Source organism: Anopheles stephensi, chromosome X (genome assembly GCF_013141755.1).
Source record: "Anopheles stephensi strain Indian chromosome X, UCI_ANSTEP_V1.0, whole genome shotgun sequence".
Classification (NCBI taxonomy): Eukaryota; Metazoa; Arthropoda; class Insecta; order Diptera; family Culicidae; genus Anopheles; species Anopheles stephensi.
This window is the reverse complement of record NC_050201.1, coordinates 1,059,480-1,080,536: the sequence shown is the minus strand read 5'-3', so window position 1 is coordinate 1,080,536 and position 21,057 is coordinate 1,059,480. Positions and strand designations below refer to the sequence as shown.

The window sequence follows — 21,057 nt, the reverse complement described above, 5'->3', positions numbered from 1 at the left end:
ATATTAACGGAAATTTCACAAAATGTTTGTGAAGCCTGGTAGGAAATTAAATGAAACAAATTACCAGCAGCATGTGCAACAGAGTGTGGAAGAATTGTTGATGTAACTAAAAACCAATGAGCGTAAAGATACAAAACATTTCGAAATGATTTTAATTCGCAGTGCGTTTTTGGCAGTTCAGTTTCACCAGTATAACCAATAGTTGAAGTGAATCGTATACGAACAAAAGACGATTTTTTTCGTAAAATAAAGTAGATTTTATGGGTGAATAAATTACGCTTAAAAACGAATTTATATTAATTTCTCTCAAGCGTTTTGCAGTGCACATAAAAAGGCCTATTCGTACCCACAACGCTGCTGTCAAACCGCTGACATCCTAGCTGACAGCGCGTTGACGTATCGGGCCCATTGCTGGCTGCAAGGGAAAGAAGAAGAAGAAGGGAAAACATTGACGGGCAACATTTATATAAATCCAGCAAAGCCTCCTAAGTGTACATGTGTAAGTGGGTGTGCAAGAGAGAGAATCGTATGGGGTGTGCTGTTTTTTACGTTTGTCCGTACTGTTAAACAAAATAGGAAATAGTGCTAAAATCATCATCGTAAGTACAGGATTTGGTACTTTATATTTTATTATTAAGATTAAGAGCCACGCAGTTCGTTAGATTCGGCCAGCTACGGAGCAGCTGCTGCAGGTGGAACTAAAGGTTAGCATTGAATGCCATTATTATCCACATCCGGAATGCAATTCCGCTAGGGAAGGAAGATAGAACGAGTGGACAATCGAGAATCATCGTCGGTCATGGCCGGTCAGGACAAGATTCGGCGTAAAGATACATGCATCTTTGTATAGTTTTCTGAAGTCACGTAGGAAGCCTTAACAAACGAACCGTACCGTAGTACCGCTTCGAACGCGAAGACGTTCTTTTTGTTCGTCTATGCATCTGCTCACTGGAAAGATTAGCTGTTCCGGTAGCGAAAAGGGGAATGGCGTAGACGAATGGGCTGCAAAAGATTAGTCGGTGGAATGTATCATGGCCTACTGCTCCCTTGTCCTTTGTGAGGTTTACCTGTTAGCGTGCTACTGCTTCAAACCTTTAAACGCAATATAATCCCTTAATACTATCTTAACAGCAGTTCCTTAGCTGCCTTCTTGTCTTACACACCAGTCTGTGAGGTATTTCGTAGTGTTTATTTGCTAAAGAACTGTTCCATTGGTTGTAATCGATTTTAGCAAAGTGCGTGCGTGTGTATGTGTGGTTGTGTCCGTCTGGAGGAGTATGTGCCATACAATGCAACGCAGTTCCTGAGGGTTACATTGAACCGATAGACCGCACGATCATCAACCGCTCGATATCGACTGTGCTCTCGTCCATCAGACATTCGCTCAGCCCTTCGATCAACTGCTACTTCCGGTGGGAAGACCACTTCCTATCAAACCGATTTCAACAGCATCATCCGGCAACGAAACTCAACGGATTGAATGATCCTTGAGCATATAACCTGCGGAAGCTGAACACTACAGGATCCTACACCGAGCAGAAGGCCGCTAGTACGTGGCACAATGTGGAAGTGCCACAAATGCGGCAAACCCGTCTTTTTTGGTAAGTAAAGCTGAATATCGATTGTCGATTTCCCGTTTGGTATTCAATTGGCTCACCTGTATATTCTATGCTTTCAGCGGAACGCAAACAATCGCTCGGTTATGACTGGCATCCAGAATGTTTGCGGTGTGAGGAGTGTGGCAAACGGCTTAACCCTGGCCAGCATGCTGAAGTAAGTATTCACTCAGCTAGGGTAATGAGAGTCCTTCGATATTGTTTCGTTGCAAAGCTACATATCCGCTTCTTATTTTGTTTCTATCCCATCTCCAGCATAAAGGAGTTCCGTACTGCCATGTGCCGTGTTATGGGGCCCTGTTTGGACCGCAACTATTCGGGCACGGTACGCGTGTGGAGTCGCACAAGAGCTTCGGCCAACCGGATCAAAAGAAGCAGGCGATCCAACGGTCACAGGCCGGTCCGACCGTTCCCCGGGGCCATCTCGAGTCCAAGCTGAAGTGCTACAATCAATTCCACAACAATAAAAGTATGGAGATACGAAGCCGGGAGGTAAACGGGCGGCTCGTGCTGGAGGGTGCGTTGCGCATCTACTGGGGTGTGCAGGGTATGATCCATCTGAAGGAGGACGACGATCAGCGGACAGTGGTGACGGTGCGCAAGCGCAATTCTTACCGTCAAAGCAATCCGGTGTCGCGCAACGCAGCGAGTGATGAGGAGGGCGATGAGAAGGAAAATGTGCCGCTCGGGCCGGACCAACAGCAAGCACGGGGCGGTGCGGGCGTTATGGGCATAAGTACTTCCAGTTTGACGGAACCGATCGATAGCAACAACGACACGACCACCATCTCGGAGAGCATCTCGTACGACACGCTCAGCCTATCGTCGGAGCTAAACTCGAACTTTGACTCGAAGCCGGCCTCGTCGAGTGAATCGTCCAAGGAAGTATCGCCGAGCCATGCGGGAAGCAAGTACGTTACGTTGCCACCCAAGCTGGATGTGAAGCAGCTTGACTGGGATGAAATAGATGAGCTGCTGCAGGTGGAACGGAAGCTGGACGATAGCGAGAAGCCGTATCGCACGATGCCGTCGCCGCTGGCATCGACCGGGGCTGGCCCCGGATCCGGATCGGGTGGGGATCGTAGTCTGGCTAGCGAAAGCATCACCGACACAGACTACAAGACGCTCACACCTAACACGGCGACCGGCGGTTCGGCTGGTTCGGGTGGGTCCGGTGATAGTGACCGTACGACTACTGGTGGGCCGGACACGTCCACAAGCGTCACCAGCACCGCTACCAGTGTGACCACGAACGGGGACGACGACTTTCGTACGCCGGAAGCAACGTTACGGTCACACGATTTTGAAGCATTCAAGATGCAGATTAGTCGTGAGTTTATCAACAGCACGGCGGAGATGGGCACAACGGACGGTACGCTCAAGCAGAACCAACCTATCGATCCGGCACGTATCAACGATTCGTTGAAGCTGTACAACGACGGAGTTATGAACCGGAGTCTGTCGGACGAGCAGTGCCGGAATGCAATGTTTTCTCTCCCGGCAGGCAATATAACGGGTAGGTCGTATTCGTTGAGGCCGGCGCTAACACCTCAAGAAATCTCTGTCTGCTATTTCAGGCGTCCTTTCTCGAATATTTTCTCTTCGAATATACACCACTAAAGTGACGTTTGTTTTACGCATTCTTTAGGATCGTTTCACGTTGAGTCGGGTGGTAATGAGGAAGACGAAACGACTCTACGTCATCCGGCAAATGGCGTTTATGCATCGCCCAATCACGTCCGACAATCTTCGAACGATAGTCCCAAAAAACGGATACATCTTCAACGGCCCCACCCAACCAACGACCCACCGTCATCGGAGGCGACGACGAACGGGGGTGTTACTTCACCCGGCACAGACACGGACAGCTGGACGGCCGATCGTGGGCTGCTGCGTTCCAAGTCCCAGGGCAATCATTATTCGGGCAACAGCCTAATGGATAGCGACGCGGACGACGATAGTGGCGGTGGAACCGGTACGGAAACGCTGAAACCATCCGAGAAGACCACCTCGATTCACATTCGCATGGATTGCTACGATGAGCTGGAGAGCCCATCATCGGCACGAGCAGCCACACCGTCGGAGGATGGCGATATGACGGCAGTAACGACCACCACGGTAACCACAACGACCTTGCCGTCGGAGTACAGTACCAGTATCAGTGGGCATCCCGTAACGGATGATGGGGTCGTACTGCGGAAGCCACCGAAAACGGGCTCTACCGCCATCAAGCGTCGGTCGGGCAATCGGCGGTCGCGCACCAAGCTGAAGCGCCGCTGTTCCATCAACGGACACTTTTACAATCGCGAAACGTCGTTCTTCACACCTCCGTACGGTTCGCAGATGAACGTTTGGGTGACGTCTCTCGTTAACACGCAGGAGGTAGGCACGGTCGTCTCGCGTTAGCATGCTTCTTAAAACACCACAATGATCGAACTCGATTTTCCACAGGTAATCAATCTACTGCTGGAAAAGTATAAGGTCGAATCGAAGGCGGAAAACTTTGCGCTATTTATCGTGCGCGATAATGGTGAGCAGAAGAAGCTAAAGGATGACGATTATCCGCTCGTCACGCGTGTCATTCTCGGCCCGCACGAGGACATTGCCAAGCTGTTCCTGATGGACGGTCAGCAAACGCAGGAAATAAGGTAAAGGGTGCTTAATCAAACTTCAAATTCTTATTCCTATTTAATTTCTTAACCAAACGTCTTGTCTCTCTTTTGGCCCTCCTACGTGAGTGTAGCAGCGAAGTTGCACAGTTTCTGAACCTTTCGATTCCGGAGTGTCGCGCCATTTTGGAACGGTTTCACGAGGAGGAGCAACGTGAGCTGCATCGAATACGGTTCAAGTAAGCTTATCGATCGTAAGTGTCTCCTTCCAATTGTACTAATGCCCCCTTTGCTCACTATTCTAGGTTTGCTGAGCTGCGGAAACGTATCATACAGCGGATGGAATCGCTTAAGGTCAGGCTGTAGAAAACCGTAACGAAACGTTGGAACGATTGTCAAAATGTTTTATCCCCCTCCCCCATTTTCCTCTACGATACGTAAACCGGTTAAGACATGATGGCGCGTCTTAAGAGAGAAAGAGAGAGAGAGAGAAAGCAATCAAAACCGAATAATAATCATACTTGTTGATGTTTGTTGTTAAGCAAGGGCACACCCCGAAGAGGCCTTCGAATGGCAGGTGGTCAGAACGTCCCGGAGAGGTAGTACCGTACCCGAGTGTATTGCAATCATTAATATCAAACGCTCTTTAAGGAGGCATCCCAAGTCAGTTAAATTTACTTGCTGTAAAAAAATAACACGGATTTTCGATCATCAAATGGTGTAGTAATTTTTTTTCTCTCCAATGACAGTAGAAGAAAACTAGGACCGCAATTTGTAACGACAGGAACAAATTGTGCAAAGCCAGGGAGAGAGAGAGAGAGAGAGAGCGAGAGGTTAGAATATCAAACTGCCAAAACTGAAGGTATTTTATAAATGCGGTACGTACACGTAGAATACGATTGCATCTAGTGCGCAAAACTGGCTGGGAAAGGTAGCAATTAGTCTCGGGCAAAGGGTACAAAAGCAATTCGAAAAAAAAAATAATGACAGGAAAAAATAGCATGAAACCAGGAACTAGAACACACTTTTGTGTGTAGTAGTAAGCAACAGCATAATCGAAGAGGTGGTAGAGGTGAGAACGGCGGACCGGACCGAGGTTTTAAATCCCATCCGGACGGTTCCCACAGGACGGTACGGCAGAAATGGTAGGCATGGCCTGTAGAGGTCGGTAGGCCAAGAAGACAGAGGGAGAGAAAAGAGGATGTAAGCACCCTCCCCGTAACACAATCAAACCTCAACATACTTAGCTCAAGACGAGACGAAAAAGAAAAAAACTCTCAAAAAGCTTTAATGCTTGTGAACAAAGTGCTCCAATTCTGCTGGGTGGACTGTATGGGCTGACGAATTGGATGTTTATATATCGATCAAACAATTAGTATAGGAACGATGCAAGCAAATCGTAACACCATTTCCGACTGATGATGTCCAGGTGCTTCCTCTAGCTCATTATTAGCATCTCAGCCGCTGGAATGCGCCCGCCAAGTCTTGTTGACTTGCGTCCGTGCATCGTAAGGACAGCATTGCATGTGTGTTGTTGAACAATCGGTATCATTTGATTACTTACCATTATTTCATGTGCTATGTTTTGAAAGCGGATTATTGCAGAATCTTATCATCCAAGTGGCAAATCCTTAACGATAAATGAACACTAAACATAACCCCCTCAGCTCATTAATATGCTGCATCCTAGTTGCTGCTGATGTGGTTGATCATTTTTTTATATAAAGTATAAACAAACACTATACAAACTCTTTCCCCTTTCTGGTTCAATGACCGGTTCACTTTTTGTGCGTGAGTGTTATAGCTTAAACAGCCCAAAATCTATAAAAAAAACCCGCATCTCATAAAGAATCTCCTTTTTTAACAAATGTTTCGCTTGAAGAGCAAATCGGGATCGCTATGAAAATTCGCAAATTAGCTTGTTAGTAGTTAAAAAAAAGGGAAGTTTTCGTTTACGGGTTTTTTATGTTTTGGAGTTGTGAAAACATTTTATTTGCATCTTGTATGAGCACCATTCGAGTGTCGGACGAATAATTTGTTGGCTTTCCAAAAGGCTCCCGCAGAACGATTTCCCCCTGCTTACGTGTGCTCTACACGGAAGATGATGCGTTGAATGCTCAATCAATACTTGCGAGTGCATTTTTATGGTTCTACACATCATTAGAATGCACACGACGTGGACGTAGATGGGTAACGATAAAGAAACACTAAACAATAAATAAATAAATAAAACACCCCAAGCATATTCTCAGGCAGTGATGATAGGCAACCAGGCAAGCTGTGAAATTCGGCTGGTTAACGTAGGTGCGATTTTTTTACAAACAAACAAAAACCATAACACGATGGTGAAGGGAAAGCCTCATTTAGGCGACTGTCGATGGATAAGGAATCGGAGGGAAGATAGAAGATAGCCGTGCACGTTCGCATTATCAAGTAAAAGTGTAATCTCTTTCTCTCGTACCGTTTAGGGACGTGCCGGGCGAGAAGTAATATGCGAATAATATAATGCAATTAACAAACAACTTTTATAGGATATGTTTTCAGGGTTTTTTAATTACGCTTTGCTTTGGGACATTGTTGAGTGTTACACGATATTCGCTCTGGGGCGCGGTTTTTACACGGCAGGACAGGGGACTGACTATGACTAGCTCGGGGTAAAATCAAGTCATAGGGATATGGCGCCAGGGCCCGAGACCTCTCGAGGTTGTATAGGGCCAAAGAAGAAGAAGAAAAGCTATGCGCACTCAGTACACTTCTTTTTCTTCTTCTTCTTCTTTGGCACTACAACCTCGAGAGGTCTCGGCCTGCCATTGCTGGCTTTCTGTGACTTAATTTTACCCCTAGAAAAGTCGTCAGCCTTGAGTACGGGGAGGCGGTCTGGATGGGATTTGAACCCCGGCCCTGTTATGGACCCTGGGTTATTGTCACTTTTTTGAAGAATTACGTTCATACCTACGATTTTACCGGATGAGTAGAGCTCAACCAAGATTAAGCCACTTATTGCTAATTTGCCAACAAAGTCCCCGATCCCCGCCAATGTTGCGTGCCGTTCGAGCCATTTTGAACTGTTGGCGCCATTTGTTGCCCGTCGTTTGTCACACCGGCTGACACGTATTTACATAAACATTCGCATTCGCAAATCGTACCAGTTCAGTTTATTGGTCAGCGTTTGGCTGGGCGATTGGTCGATGGCTAAAGGGGAACACGGGAGAGATAGAAGGAGGAATATGGTGTAGTATGCCCATACTTCCACAGCTGTAACCGGTTTGTGTTTTTATGTTTGCGACGGAACTGGGCGCTAAAACGCGACTTGAGGTGACTTCCATCCGAAAGGCTGGAAGCGAACCACGCAGCTTGGCCGATCGTTTTCGCCGTCGTGCAAGGACGGTTGGGATTTGTTTTGCTTCCAGTGCGCGTTTTGCTGGGTTTGTTTTGGATGTGGATAGGGTGAACCTTGCTAAAAATAAAGTTTAAAGAACCAGCCTGCTCGCCACTACTGGGTACTTGCCGGTCTAGAGCTTAACGTCAATTTACGAAGACTTATGTTGTCAGCTGGTGCGGTGGTTGTCTGGGTGGATGGGTGTGACTCTCGTACGCTGGATACAGGTTTTATCCGTCCCGGGGGCGTGTACTGAGCTGAGCTAATTAGCGAAAACGTTACCAAATGATTTTGTGCCTTTAGATTTGTTTACCCTTAGAGCGAAAGTCGGCCGTTACAGGCACCCGGGTCCTAGAGCTTGTATGGGACGATTTTCGGAAAAAATATCACTAAAGCTCATTCGACAGAACATTGAAAAACCTTTCAGAAACACATTGGCTGACCGCTGTGCGAAGTCTAGTCTTCGCGATATTGAAGAAAATACAAGTTGTGGGCCATTTCTACCTCTAGGACTCCTCTAACTCATCGAGATGTACGCCGTCATTCGATACTTTACTTCCTGGTCGGTCTCTATTACGGGTAGAGCCTCCGACAAGCGTGTACTTTGTACTCCGTCGTGACGTCTTATGGAGAGGTCTAGTAGTCCTCTACTGGTAGCTTCTTGTAGCGTACTATGCTCTAAGTCCTAGACTATTCTGAATGAAGAACACCAATACTATCGTCAATTTTCAAGCGGAAATTTCTAAGCTCAGAAATGACCCTAGAAGCAAACATCCGAATGGAGTTCCAACTGGAGGGCACGTCATGAGTATGTCACTTCCAAGTCCCCTCTGCTGCACGTTCCAACGGCAAATACTCCGACTCCCAATGCACCGAGTTCGGTTCTTTCCCACGTGGATGCTCCAGTGAAGAATCGAATGCAGGAAACAAATAGTTGTTTATGGTTTCATTTTTTGTTTAATTGTAATTTGTGTAAAAAATAGAGAGTTCTCTTTATTCATAGTTTACTCGTTGCATTCCCTCCCTCTCCCATAGGTAATGTCCTACTTCCTTGCAGCGGATCCCCACCCAAGGGATCATCCGTCTATATCCGTGCGTCCACAGGTTGCGTCTCGCTTGATTGATCAGTTTAGGAAGTAATAGTCTAGGTTTTTAAAAGTATCTACGATTTTCCGTTTTTGCTATCGTTGTCCTAAATACGGATGTTCGCTAATATTCTAGTACCTTCCCCCTTCTTTTTTCTACTGAACCTGCTAACGGCGACAAACTTTGCTCGACCCGATGGAAGAAACCATGTTTGGAACATCCGGCCATCTTGTCCTTCGGAACATTCCACGAACATTCCTCAACGCGCATTGCATTTGTCTACTTGTTGCAGCTTACTACACATAATTACGATACTAACCCTAGCCGCAAATTATATCTGCTATACATGATTAACTGCTTGCTCTTAACGATGATCCCTTGCGACCTTCGATTCTATCTTGCCCACCATCCTGAATGGCATCTGCAATGTCGCTACTCAAACCACAAACATGTGTCGCTATATACATGAACAGGACAGGAAAATGAGCGTCAAGTGTCGTGCTACTGCAATGCAAAGTGGGCGGAACCTTGAACTACTTCTTATGGCAATTTTCCTGCAAAAAACCTCTAACATCCTACATCCAACACCTGGCAGTCGCAGGCCACCCTATCGAATGATTCCATTTTGGTAAAGGAACAGTAAATTGACGAACCTAAGGCACTAACGAAACAAAATTTACAAATTTAAACTCTCTCCTCTCGCTTTCTCAAGAGTTGCTCTATTTTTACACAGGTAAAGATACATAAGGAACGCGTGAAGGACAAACTGTGTACCGGGTGTCAAGTTATAAGGACATTACCGCAATACAATCGGTTCCCATGCTACGCTTTAATGTAAGCATCGACAATGATTTGTCTCTAGCGTCCGGTTCACGTGCCTTGTTTTAAAGTATTGTAAAGCTACTGTACATAAGCGCTTAACCGAAGATAGCGAAGGGGCGTCGGCGATGGACGTACAAGCAAACGTAAGCCTAAGCGCGATCGTGTGACTGCATGCGGGTGGCGCATCGGGATCAGAACTCCGAGCGATGGACGTGAAAGACAGCCTAACCTAACAAAACCAATCTGGGTCACAATACTCTGAGACCGCACGGTTTCACTCGCCTTCCATCGGTCTATTCCATGCTCCACAGTTTATCACTAATTAAATCTACCGCTACTGTTAGCTACTATTACTGCTGCTTCTGGTGCTACTGCTGCCGCTGCTGCTGGTACCGATAGCCGAGGGCTGGAACACCACTATATGGCAGTTGGAAAAAGGTCTGTGTCAGTATGGTCATTCAATGGTCAAAACGGCACTACTGCTTTGTACTACTGCTACAGCTACTGTCTCCGCTGCTGGTCAAGCCTCCCGGATCCTAGTCACTGCACCGTTTCGGTGGCCGTCCACTACCCGACGGCGTACGCTGGCGTCGTTTGGATCGCTGCCGAAGGCTTCCTGCCCGCCGTTAGGAGAATGGCGGTGTATCGCTTTCGGACCGGATCTGCCGGATCCGCACATCGTCGTACGCGATGGTGAAGATGCTCTTCTTGTCCGCTATCTTGTTGCGTTTGCCCTTGGTGTGAAGCAGCGAGTTCATCGCGATCCCCGAATCGTGATCGTCCTCCAGCGTGGACACGTTGAGCGTTTTCGCGTTCGTGCCGGTCGTGTTGGTTGGTTTGGTGCTGGTGCCACCGGCTGCTGGTTTTGCGGCCGTTTGAGGTGCCTGCGGACCGGTTGACGCGGCGGATGAGTCGACGATCTTGATCTGTACCTTATTGTCGCGGCTAACGATCGGAGGCGTTTCGGGGTAGAGGTAGTGGGGAAGCTTGTCCGGTGGTGCAGGCACCTGCGGTCCGGTGCCGTACTCTGCCTCGTAACGATGTTCGGAATGCTGGAGTAGTGGATGGCTGTTGCCGGCTTCCGAGCCCGGATGTTGCTGCTGTTGAGACTGAGTCTGCTGTTGCACCTTTCGTGCGTGTTGGATGTCTTCCTTGAGCAGTCGAGCCTCCTTCGGTGGACTGGTACGAGGTGCTGGTTCCGGTTTACCCTTTGCACCGGCGTCCATGTCCGGCTTCTTTCGACTGCCGCCCGTCGTGATGGTAGTGGTGGAGCTGGTAGTGGTAGTGGTGAGCGTGGTTGTGCCGACTGCCGGCTGCTGCTGCTGCTGCTGCTCCTGACGTTTGCGACCTTCGCGCTTTTCCAGCGAATCCGCATCCTTTCCCAGGTTGTAGTACCAGTCCATGTACTTCGGGTTGACGGCGTGCTGTTCTCCGCCGGCCGTTGTCTCGTTGAGTCCTTCCTCCTTCGAGAGCGATTTACTCATCCGCGGTGGTTTCGGTGCAGGCCCTTTCGGTGGTGGTGGTGCAACGGTCGGTCCGGTCGACTGACGACGGCTCGGCGACTCGGAGGTTGTGAGCCGGATGCGTGTGGTGGTGGTTTCGGTTTTATCGTCACGACGCGAAATGCGCTGTTCGACGGATGCCTTCGGTGAGACGGTTACCGATTTGGAGGTTTTCGTCACCGAGTACCGATAGTCCTCCACGTCGGACGTGATCTCGTCCAGGCTGTCGGCGGAGAAGTAGTTCTTTTGCACCACTACTTCCTTCTCCGAGCCGTCCGAATCTTCATAGTACTTGACGTTCTTGCGGTACACCTTCTTGCGTCGATTTTCTCCAGCAGCGCCAGCACCATTACTGCGCCGTCCTCCACCACGAGACTGCTCACCATGCAGCGAATCCGAAATCTCCATCAGTACATCTCGCTTGAGCCGGTGATCTTTACCGTTGGACGTGCTGCCATGTCCATTCCCATTGCTGCCTCGCGACAACTCTTCGTTGCGCTTGCGGCGTAGAATGCTGGTACGTGTTTCCTGTCCACCACGCCGATGGCTACCCTGCCCGTGATGCCCGTCACGCCCATGCCCATGCTGTCCATGGTGTACGAGCTCGTCATCCTCCTCCTGTATCGGTGTCCGGATCTTCCGCTTCACCGACTCCACCACAATAATCCGTCGGTTAGACTTTCTCTCACCGGTTGACTCTCCGCCACTGTGCTCTCCACTGAAACTACCCTTTCCGACCCGATGCTTCGTCTTCTTGCGGTGTCGCCGACGCTTGATTAGATACACACCGTCCGGGCTGTCCGGTGGACTGTACCGCACGTACTCGTACTCATCCTCCGACAGCGAGTCATCGTTTTCGCTTTTCGTGCGTCGTCTGCCCAGTCCACCGTTTGGTCCACCGGCTCGAACCGGATCGGTCTGCGTACCGGTGTCGCAGTCGGTCTGGGTAGCCGCAACCACCACCGCCATCGACTGGCACGGTAAGCTCTGCGTCTCGAGTGCCTGCTCGTACTGGTTGTAGCGTTCCTCGAGCTTCTCCTTTTCAAGCAGTATCTGCCGCAGCAGCGCGTTCTGCTGTTTGAGCGAGTGTTCCAGTTCTTGGTGCATCAGGGAGTGTGTTGAGACGGCCGGCTTTAACCGACCACCGTCCTCATTTTCACCCTGCTCACCACCCATCTTACTCCGACCGGCCTGTGCTGCACCGATCTTCACCTCCGTCACGTGTTCACCACGCCTCACCGGTACTTCGTTGGGGATGGTCTGGATGAAGGTGGTGCCTGGAAGCAGCTGATAGTGTTCCCGTATGATTTGCTTCCCGTTCGCCTGCTCCTCGATGTACCGTCGCATCAGGATCTCTTTGCCACCGTTATCCACCATTATGTACTGAGGCTGGTTGGCGGCACCAGGTCGCTGTTGCTGCTGTTGCTGCGGTATGTTGACGTAGATGTTTTCCTCCTCGTTCCGGCCACGTGTTATCAAACGCAGAATCTCCGCATTGCCATCCTTGATGAAGTACTGATCACGCGGCTCAATATCGTCACCGTGCGCAACGAGCTGTGGAGGTGCCTGCAAGAGAAACAAGGAGGAGATGAGCGAAATATCTTCTTGGAGGGCAATCAATTCTTACTGCGTGTCCTTGTCTTTTGAAGCTGCCACGCCGTTCGTAGTTGAGATCGCTGCCCCGATCCATCTCATGCCGACGCATGGAGTCGTCATCGATCGGCAGCACATCGTCTGCTACTGGTTTGCCTCCATTGCCAGCACCACCGTGATGATGGTGGTGATGATGGTGTATGCGCTTTAGCGACTGGTACTCGGGATCGTGCTCATCCACGTCCTCCACATACATGTCCCGGTCGGCGTTCAGCAGATTCGTTCGCGACCGGTGCATATGCGCATCGTCCTTGGTAGATTTATTCTTCATGTCGCTCCTGCAAAGGTAGTAGCATCACAAACAAGCAGATTAATGCTGGGTCACAAACAGGTACCGCATCGCCACAAGTCAATACAGAATGTTGGAGCTATAGTACATAAACACATCGGTCATCCTACAACCAGTCTTTCTACACTACGACACCACTACTTCACCAGCTAACAACAACTTCAGTAATGATTGGAGCTTTGGAAGCGCATCAGAATCTTCTTTGTTGCCTGTTGTCAGGAAGGTCTACCATTTACGGCAGGAAAGAAGGATGTAGCCTGGCAACCTCTTCTACAATGACTACGCTCTAGGAGCATAAGAAGTACAAACATTACCACAGTACAGTTTATTTAAAGGAGAGTTCCCAACAAAATATCTACCAACTACTACTAAGTTACAGGTCTTAGGCTCTCTTTGAAGGCTTTTTGGAAAGCATGGCTGCAGAAGGGTAGTTAAAAGCCACAAAGCGAAGGGTGATTACACTTGGCACACGCAATTCGCCTACACTAACGCTTATCGCTTTAAGTTCCGTCGTCCAAGTCCAAGGGGCAGAGTTATTGGAATAGGCGCAATGCAATGTGTTCTTCAATTTCAAGATGGCCTCCTTTCACGCTCTTTCTCGCTAGATTGTGTAGCCTCAACTGTCAGTAGGATTTAAGGACATGGGATATTAACAGCAACCTTTGATAAGAGGTATTATGGGGAAAAACAGTCTTCCTCTCCTATCCCTCGTTTCTTCTACCCCTCTTCTCTTCCATCCCGCGGGTGGAAGGAACCGCAAACACAAACAAAAATGGCCGTCTTTACTGACCTAATTTTAACTGTATGCTTCTCTAGCTTCCCGCCATCATTCGCCCGCTTCCGTTCATTGCCGTCGTTGCCGCTCTCGTCCTCGTGGTTGTTCGGGCTGCCATCCCGATCGTCGCCCCCGTCATCCCCGGTTCCCGCCGCTAGTGTGCCTTTGCCAATGTCGCGCCGTCCTCGGTACTCCCAATGAGTCGGCTTGGTACGGGAATCGGTCGATCGATTCGCTGCTGACCAGGCTTCTCGCCGTCCCATCCATTCGGCGACCTGTGCATGGTGTAGCCACGGACCACACCCATACGCCGGGGGTTTTGTATGAATGGTGAGTAATGGATGGTGTGGTGAGCAGGATGATGAAGGCAGATTGGTGACGACAATGAATGGAAAGGCCATTTTGTTGTTGTTTTTTGTTTTGTATGGCGGGTGAGGAAAATTCGCAGAAAAAAATTTGGTTTGCGAGTTTGAGAGTGGTGTATGTGTGTTTTTTAAAAATACATTTCGTTTTTTTTTTTTGTTGTGAACATGTTTGTAAATTTTACGAAATTTAGTGAAGGGTGAAAAATTTGGAGCAAGAGAATGATAATTTACAGTGCGTGTAAGGTGAAAGTTGACAAAATTTGAAAATCGCAAAAGTAGGGGAAAAAAGGAAGGAGTTTCGTGGAAAAAAGGGGTCAGGAAAAGAATGGGAAAACGGGGAAGGGAATGTCAAACATGGAATGGAAAAAAACACACACAAATAGTTAAATGCAAACATTTGAGGATTGTGCCAAAATGAAACAGACAGAATGGATTGATGAGTAAACGAAGGATATAAGAAAGATAGAAAACATGAAAGAAGAAGATTCATAACAAAAGGATAAAAAAAGGAAGAAAAGGGGAGAAGAGAATGAAAGTGAAAACGAAATTGAAAGAAAAAAAAAGTAAAATGAATTAATCTAATTTTGAATGTATAATCTAGGAAAGAAAAAAACAAAACCATGAATGAAGTAATGTGAAGGAGATGTTGGACAAGGAGTAGGAACAGTGTTGAAAGATAGAAAAGTGTTTTCAATTCCTAACACAAACACACATACACAAAAATGCACAAAGAACAAACAAAAAATTGCATGCAGCTTTCTATTTCTTCCTTTGTCGTCTAAGTCAGACAACAGTAGGCTCCCCGTCCCAACAAGACGCGCTATTCAACGGTCGTTTGTCTGTTCAAATTAAGGCAAAAGTTATGCAAAAGCCTGGCCAAGAGAGTAGTAGTAGTTTTTGATTAGCAACCTGAGCTATTTCTGGATACTTTATGCAATCTCTATAGGGGCAGTACTAAGTCAAGGTAGTCAGTAATGGCAAGCCCACACCTCTTGAGGTTGAAGAGCTAAAAAAGTACGACGAATCTAGGTGACGGACAATCGATCAACGCCACCTTGCGTTGCATCAGCGTAAAAGTGGGGTTATTGTATGACTTAGTTGAGGATCTTGGGAAAATGAGGATTTCATTGGATGTATCAGGTCTTACTAGTTTTGTCTGTCAGCGTATATGCAGAGGGCTTGAAGAACTTGTGAAAATGGGAACTGTCATCAATACGACGCCCAGCAATGCAGCTATCAAGCCTATCCAAGCAGAGCTTGCTCTATAGATCATTACTCGCAAAAGGAAAGCAAATGCTAAATAAAAGCTCGGCTGTGTCCAGCGAAACACTCGCCGGAATCGAGTCAACTACACTGCAAAAGGGAAAGTTTATGTACAACGCATCTAAAGGACAAACAGTTGAGTGTCAGGATATCGCTTCCTGGCTTCAATATGTCAAAGCAATACCTCAGTCGATCTTCTTCATTTTTTTTTGGGTTTAAGTTGTAATAGTTTTTGTTCGTCTAAATTAATAGTTAACGGAAGGGGTGAAGGTGCATTTCTCCTGGATTCCAGCAAGTTCATTAGCGTGCCCGCGCAACCTTTAACATGTACGTGTCGAAGCAAAACCCAATAGTGCTGAGGTGCTAAACAAGGTGCGATGAGGTTCGCCAAAAACCTCACAGATTTGTCTCCAGGATGCTGGATGTGGTGTGTGAGTGCGTGAGAAGGTAATTTGTAGTGCGTACACTTTTGCTGGCTTCTTTCGAACAGTGCGTAAGGTGGGTGAAGGTGAGGTGGAACTGGTGGAGGATAAGGATGGAGGGTTGTGTGGAAGTTGCAAGGAATGATCGGCTATTTTAGAGGGTGAAACACGAAATCTCTACCTGAACAGATTTGGATTGCTTTCCAATTCCTTGCTTTCTATGAACAAGATGTACATCATCTTCGATATTATTCACGCGAAGTATTCGTTTTCTGAGAAAAACAAACCAACAGATAGTATAGAGAGACAGAGAGAGAGAGAGAGAGCAAGAGGGATAGACAAAGAATATAGCATGGTGTAGATGAAAGAGAAGAGGGAAGACAAAAAGAGAAACAGAGAGAAAAAGGAGAGAGAGAGAATGCGAAAAATATAACATATTATTGTTTTAGTCAGTGATGATGCTGCTGGAAGGTGGAGATGAGCATTTTCGCCCCAAATTCACTAATAACAGAGACGGGGTTGTTTGTGAGTGTGTGATAAAAATGGCATTGAATCGTGATATTTCGTGACGGTTCGAGATGGTAGTAGGTACGACTAGGTACTTTCTGCTTAGGGCGCATGTGAGAGGTAGACCCGGTGAAGGTGACAAGTAGCAGGTATTGGGGAGAGGGGAGGGTGGATAGGGATTGAGTGGTATTCCCGCTTGGTGTGAACACTTGTAGTGTGTATGACCGAATCAAAGATAGGGCTAATGTATATATTAGTGGCTGTAGCCTAGCAGTGTTAGGGTGTTGGTAGTAGTGGTTGAAATAGTGATGTTATGTGGAGCTGGTAGTACTAGGAAACATGTCCCGGAGGAGTCCTGGTTTTGTATCGTCAGAGTCCGTAGTATCAAGATAACAAGTGTCATACTCTTCTTAAAAACAAAATCAATATTCACCCCTACATTATTATGAATAAAACTACAGAAATAAACAAACACATAAATATACCAACATAGTAAAGGAAAAAAAATTAAACAAAATAAACACAACTCAAAGAACTCACTAGGAAACCGATGTTGGAAAAATAATTAGAGAAAGACCAAACAAACACCAGAAGACAATAAATAGTATAAACTACAAAACACAAACACACAAAAACACACAAAGATAATATGACAACAACAACCAAAGGAAAGAGACAACAGCAATTAACTAGCAACCTGTCAGCAATATCAGTGTCGCTTCATCCACTTCAATAGTAGCAGTGTTTTCTGGGTGAAAGGTGTGTGTGTGTGAATGTATTCTTCGTGTATTTGTGACGAGTTTGTGTTGTAAATTGTAGCTACCGATAGATAGAAGAGGTCCTTGGAAGATGAAAGGATTAGTGTAAGTGTTGCTTGTGGACTTGTAAATGTTTATGATGTGACATTTGAGGACCTATTGGAGGTGATGTGGGAGCGCATATGGAGGACGTTACAGTTACATGTTGTCATGTGTGCTGTGTGTTCTGTGCAGGTGTGGGGACAGATGATGGGGGATGATGAAGGCTCCCCTGGCGAGGAGAACATTGGCCGAAAGAAATGCAGAACTTACCGATTGGTGGCATTCAGTGGACACCTGGGACAGATACAGCAAAGTAACAGCGTCAGGATGCCCAGTGCCAACAGTATCGCGAGAAAGATAAGCAGCCAGAACAGTACACGGTTTTCGGCTTTGTAAAGGATCTGTAGATTTGAGTACAGGAGAATAAAGGAGCGTTAGAAGAGGGCGGTACAGCTCGGCTAGGCTAGTACTTACAGCGCTGCGTTCCTCCTGGCTAATGATGTTGGTTACCGTGCCGTTGATGGATAGGCGCTGCTGGATCTTTGCGATGTCCACAACCGAGTCAGCATCGTAGAGTATCGTCGCAATCACAACCGAACGCTCGTTCCCACTTCCTCCACCTCCACCGCCACCAGCACCAATAAGATCGGTCGGAATGCCACCATCGCCAGTGCGATATGGACGCACCTCCTGGATGATCACACGGCCACCAGTAATGTCGGCTAGCGTGTCCTGTACCTTCTTCCGGTCCGGATCACTGCCCGGCACGATGAAGGTGACCGTACGGGTACGACTCTCTGGCGGATAGACACGGATCGTCGCCGTGGAGTAGCGTACCGGTACGCCCAGATCGAATGCTCGCGCCGTCAGCACGAACACGTCCGACTCCTTCTGCTGCTGTTGACTAGTGGTGCCAGTGGAAGCGAGATTCGGCGGTAAGCCACCGGCAGTTTGCCGACGTCGGCGCAAACCACCCACCGACTGTGACTGGGACCCGGTGCGAGGCACTAGTGGTGCGTTCAGCTTAAGCTCGCCAGTTATCGGATGTAGGAAGAACTTATTTTCGTAGTTACCGTAGATGAGCTCGTAGCGTACTTCATTGTTCGGTGCTTCCGCGTCGCCATCCGTCGCCCGGATAAACGCCGGCACGGTGAAGTTGCGTAAATCTGCGGCTAGAATAAACTCGTACAGTGGTTTCTCGAACGTGGGCGTTTCATCGTTCACGTCTATCAACCGAATAACGAGCGGAACCTGAGCACGGTTACCGATGCCATCGTCATCACGTGCCTCCACGTACAGATGATACTCGGGCATCGCCTCACGATCAAATCCGTGGTTGTTGATGGCGACCGTTACAACACCCGACGCAGGATCCAGATTGAGCGAGGTGTTGTGTGGACCAAGAATCTGCGTGTACCGTACCCGGCCACCAAGTCCCGCCGTATCAACATCAGTGGCGTGAACCTGCACTACCCTCGTGCCAGCTGTCATATTTTCGGGCAGATCGACGATGTAGTCGTTCTGCTCAAACACCGGCGCATTGTCGTTCACGTCCGCAAGGTACACGGTGACGTTCACCAGCGTCGACAGGTTGGTGGCTGGTCCGAGCTCTTGTGCGAGGATTTGGAAGTGTACATACGTGGCAGTTTCGTAATCGAGCCGGGTATTGTCCCGCACGCGCACCACAAAGTTGGCATGTCCTTCGGCAACGTTCGGCGAGATCTCGAACGTGCCATTGTTGCCGAGCAGCGTCAACGAGAACACCCCATTCTTACCGGCATCGTCATCCATGACGCGCGGTGTATACGGATCAGTGAAAGCCAGTACCGTGCCCGGAGCGGCATTCTCCTCCAGTCGAGCGACGTAGCTAGAGAAAGGTACAAGATGTTTCACGATAGGAAGGTGAAGGAGGTACTGTCTACAAAGCTGGTACTTACTGGTCGTTTTCGAAGTATGGCGGAGAGTTACTACGTTCGGGCAGGAAGAACGCAAGCTGCACTGTTGTTGCCATTGCAGGTGGTTCATCTCGGCTCACTTTCACCTCTTCCGCGATCACAGTCAGCAGGACAGGATCGCCGGCATGTGTCAGTGCCAGTATATCGTCCAGTGGTCGAAGTAGAGATATTTCACCTACGAGCAAGTTAGAAGAAGAAAGTTGTTAACCATCTGTCTAGCACTTGTCTTTCACATCACATCTTACCACTTGTCTCGTTAATGTCAAAGAACGACGTAAACGGATTACCCTCGGACACTAGCCCGTACCGTATCTCACGCGGTACACCCTTATCACCATCTTCGGCGTGCACCTGCAGAACCTGTTCAAGAACCAATCAAACATTACACTATCGTCTCTGGTGGCAGGTTAGTTGATGATGTGCCTTACCTTATCGCCGGGTATGAGTCCGGCCGGAAGACGAGTAACTGGTGGTGCTACCGTAAAAACAGGTGGTACATCTTGCACGTCCTCCACAATAACTACCACCTCCAGTCCGGCAATGTTTCGCGTATCCTGACCAGGTTCTGCATACGCATCCTGTAGAAAATAATGGATGTGACGGTATTAAAGCTGGACTTCAAGATCGCACTTTCAAGCCCTACTCACGTTTGCCAACACCGTCAGATGGTACATGGCCTGCTTTTCAAAGTCTAGCTGGCCGAGCAGAAAGATGGTACCTTCGGCAGTTTCGGGCGATATAAACTTCTGCCGAATGCCAAACAGTGGTGAGCCCTGCAAGCAAAATGCAATGTTATCAGTGTACTGCAGGATCGGACTTTACTAAGAGTTGCTTACCCATAGCTCCAGATACACGGGTTTCTGGAATAGAGGGTTCTTATTGGCGAGCACGTAGTCCAGCTCAGTTCCTTTTTTAGCATCCTATAGTATTGGTTAGAGTGAGATAAAGTGAAGAAAAAAAAGAGAATGAAGAATAGATTTTAGGCAATTGGATCGAGGAGGTACTGAAGATTACAAAATCTACCTCTGGAACCATGATGATTCCCGCCTTGTGCGGAAAAATAATATCGTGGGGTGTGGTAAAGTTGGTGGCAGTGATCGAGCAGCTCTGTACGGACATGCCACCCTTGGTGTCCTTTACCGACACCTGGAAGTCATAGTAGCGGCCCGGTTCGAGCCGACGCGTCAGTATCACATTCGCCTGGCAGATGGAGTTGAACTTGGTGCAGGGTAACGTTTCAATCTGCACCGTCGACGACGACGCATCACCTGAGGGCAGAACCAGTGCAACTGTTAAGATTCTACTGTCCTACAGATCCTACGAGAGATGGTACTTACCGACTAGCTCAAACTGTAGCGGATATTCAAACTCCTCGTCGGAAGCTCGCAACCGATAAATGACGGAACCGACGGTTGCATCGGCCGGTACGAGCACCAGCCGCATCCGGGTGGATGGATCGAACTTCGGATCAAGACCGGCTGCCTCCGGCCAGCACGACACAAGTGCCAGTAGGGCTAGTGTGAGCGGGAGCCTATTCGTACATATTCGTTTTCTTCTCCCGCTGGTACTGCTGTACGCACCCTCGCACGTCACGCCGTTGGACGTCATGTTTTTATGGCTGTAAATGGGAGGAGGAAAGAGAAAAATGGGATTTAAGCAAGCACTCTAATAATGGGTTGATGAGACATAAAAACTAACTTTGTCCTCATTTTTATCATTAATTAGGATCGCCCATGATAGACATCTGAGGACTGCTGAAGAATTAGAGACCTTAGTGTGACAGTCAGTCCTATGATTAGTGGTTGAGTCCTGATTAAAGTTTATAAGGATTCTGTGCATTATAATCACTGAGACACTCAATCCTCATTTGAGATAGTAGACCGATTAAGATTGGGACAGTGTATCTGACAAATGGTAAAAAACAAATTTAGGCAAAAAAAATCTCAAGGTCCAGACTCAATGCTCAGTGCTCTTGAAGACATTGTCTTGCAGTAAACGACACTGCGAGATAGAG

The 21,057-nt window shown here is 47.9% G+C and overlaps 2 protein-coding genes across 12 annotated transcripts in view; one reads left to right on the top strand and one right to left on the bottom strand.

The window, feature by feature from the left end:
- The first annotated feature begins 455 nt into the window (after window positions 1-455).
- LOC118502675 lies at window positions 456-6,753 on the top strand. Of its 2 annotated transcripts, none has more exons than XM_036035170.1 (8): window positions 456-599; window positions 1,232-1,601; window positions 1,679-1,773; window positions 1,872-3,132; window positions 3,265-3,998; window positions 4,068-4,264; window positions 4,360-4,464; window positions 4,531-6,753. In XM_036035170.1, the coding sequence occupies exons 2-8, from the start codon at window positions 1,562-1,564 to the stop codon at window positions 4,589-4,591; spliced, it is 2,493 nt and encodes an 830-aa protein (XP_035891063.1). In that variant the 5' UTR covers window positions 456-599; window positions 1,232-1,561; the 3' UTR covers window positions 4,592-6,753. The 2 variants fall into 2 exon arrangements, with proteins under 2 accessions (XP_035891063.1, XP_035891073.1); XM_036035180.1 differs by having other exon boundaries at window positions 459-704.
- Window positions 6,754-8,538: 1,785 nt separating this feature from the next.
- The window catches only part of LOC118502635 (cadherin-86C), a 109,467-nt gene continuing 96,948 nt past the window's right edge, over window positions 8,539-21,057 (bottom strand). For 8 of the 10 annotated variants that reach the window (XM_036035086.1, XM_036035126.1, XM_036035094.1 and 5 more), the window contains 13 exons: window positions 20,381-20,661; window positions 20,067-20,311; window positions 19,880-19,963; window positions 19,691-19,816; window positions 19,472-19,621; window positions 19,289-19,403; window positions 19,026-19,218; window positions 17,563-18,955; window positions 17,359-17,489; window positions 15,963-16,053; window positions 13,747-14,006; window positions 12,642-12,945; window positions 8,539-12,580 (listed from right to left, as the gene is read on the bottom strand). In XM_036035086.1, coding sequence (XP_035890979.1) covers window positions 10,139-12,580; window positions 12,642-12,945; window positions 13,747-14,006; window positions 15,963-16,053; window positions 17,359-17,489; window positions 17,563-18,955; window positions 19,026-19,218; window positions 19,289-19,403; window positions 19,472-19,621; window positions 19,691-19,816; window positions 19,880-19,963; window positions 20,067-20,311; window positions 20,381-20,661 — 5,815 coding nt within the window. In that variant the 3' untranslated portion in view covers window positions 8,539-10,138. Of the gene's footprint in view, window positions 12,581-12,641; window positions 12,946-13,746; window positions 14,007-15,962; window positions 16,054-17,358; window positions 17,490-17,562; window positions 18,956-19,025; window positions 19,219-19,288; window positions 19,404-19,471; window positions 19,622-19,690; window positions 19,817-19,879; window positions 19,964-20,066; window positions 20,312-20,380; window positions 20,662-21,057 lie in introns of those variants that run through there. The other 2 variants (XM_036035144.1, XM_036035155.1) reach the window with 2 other exon arrangements.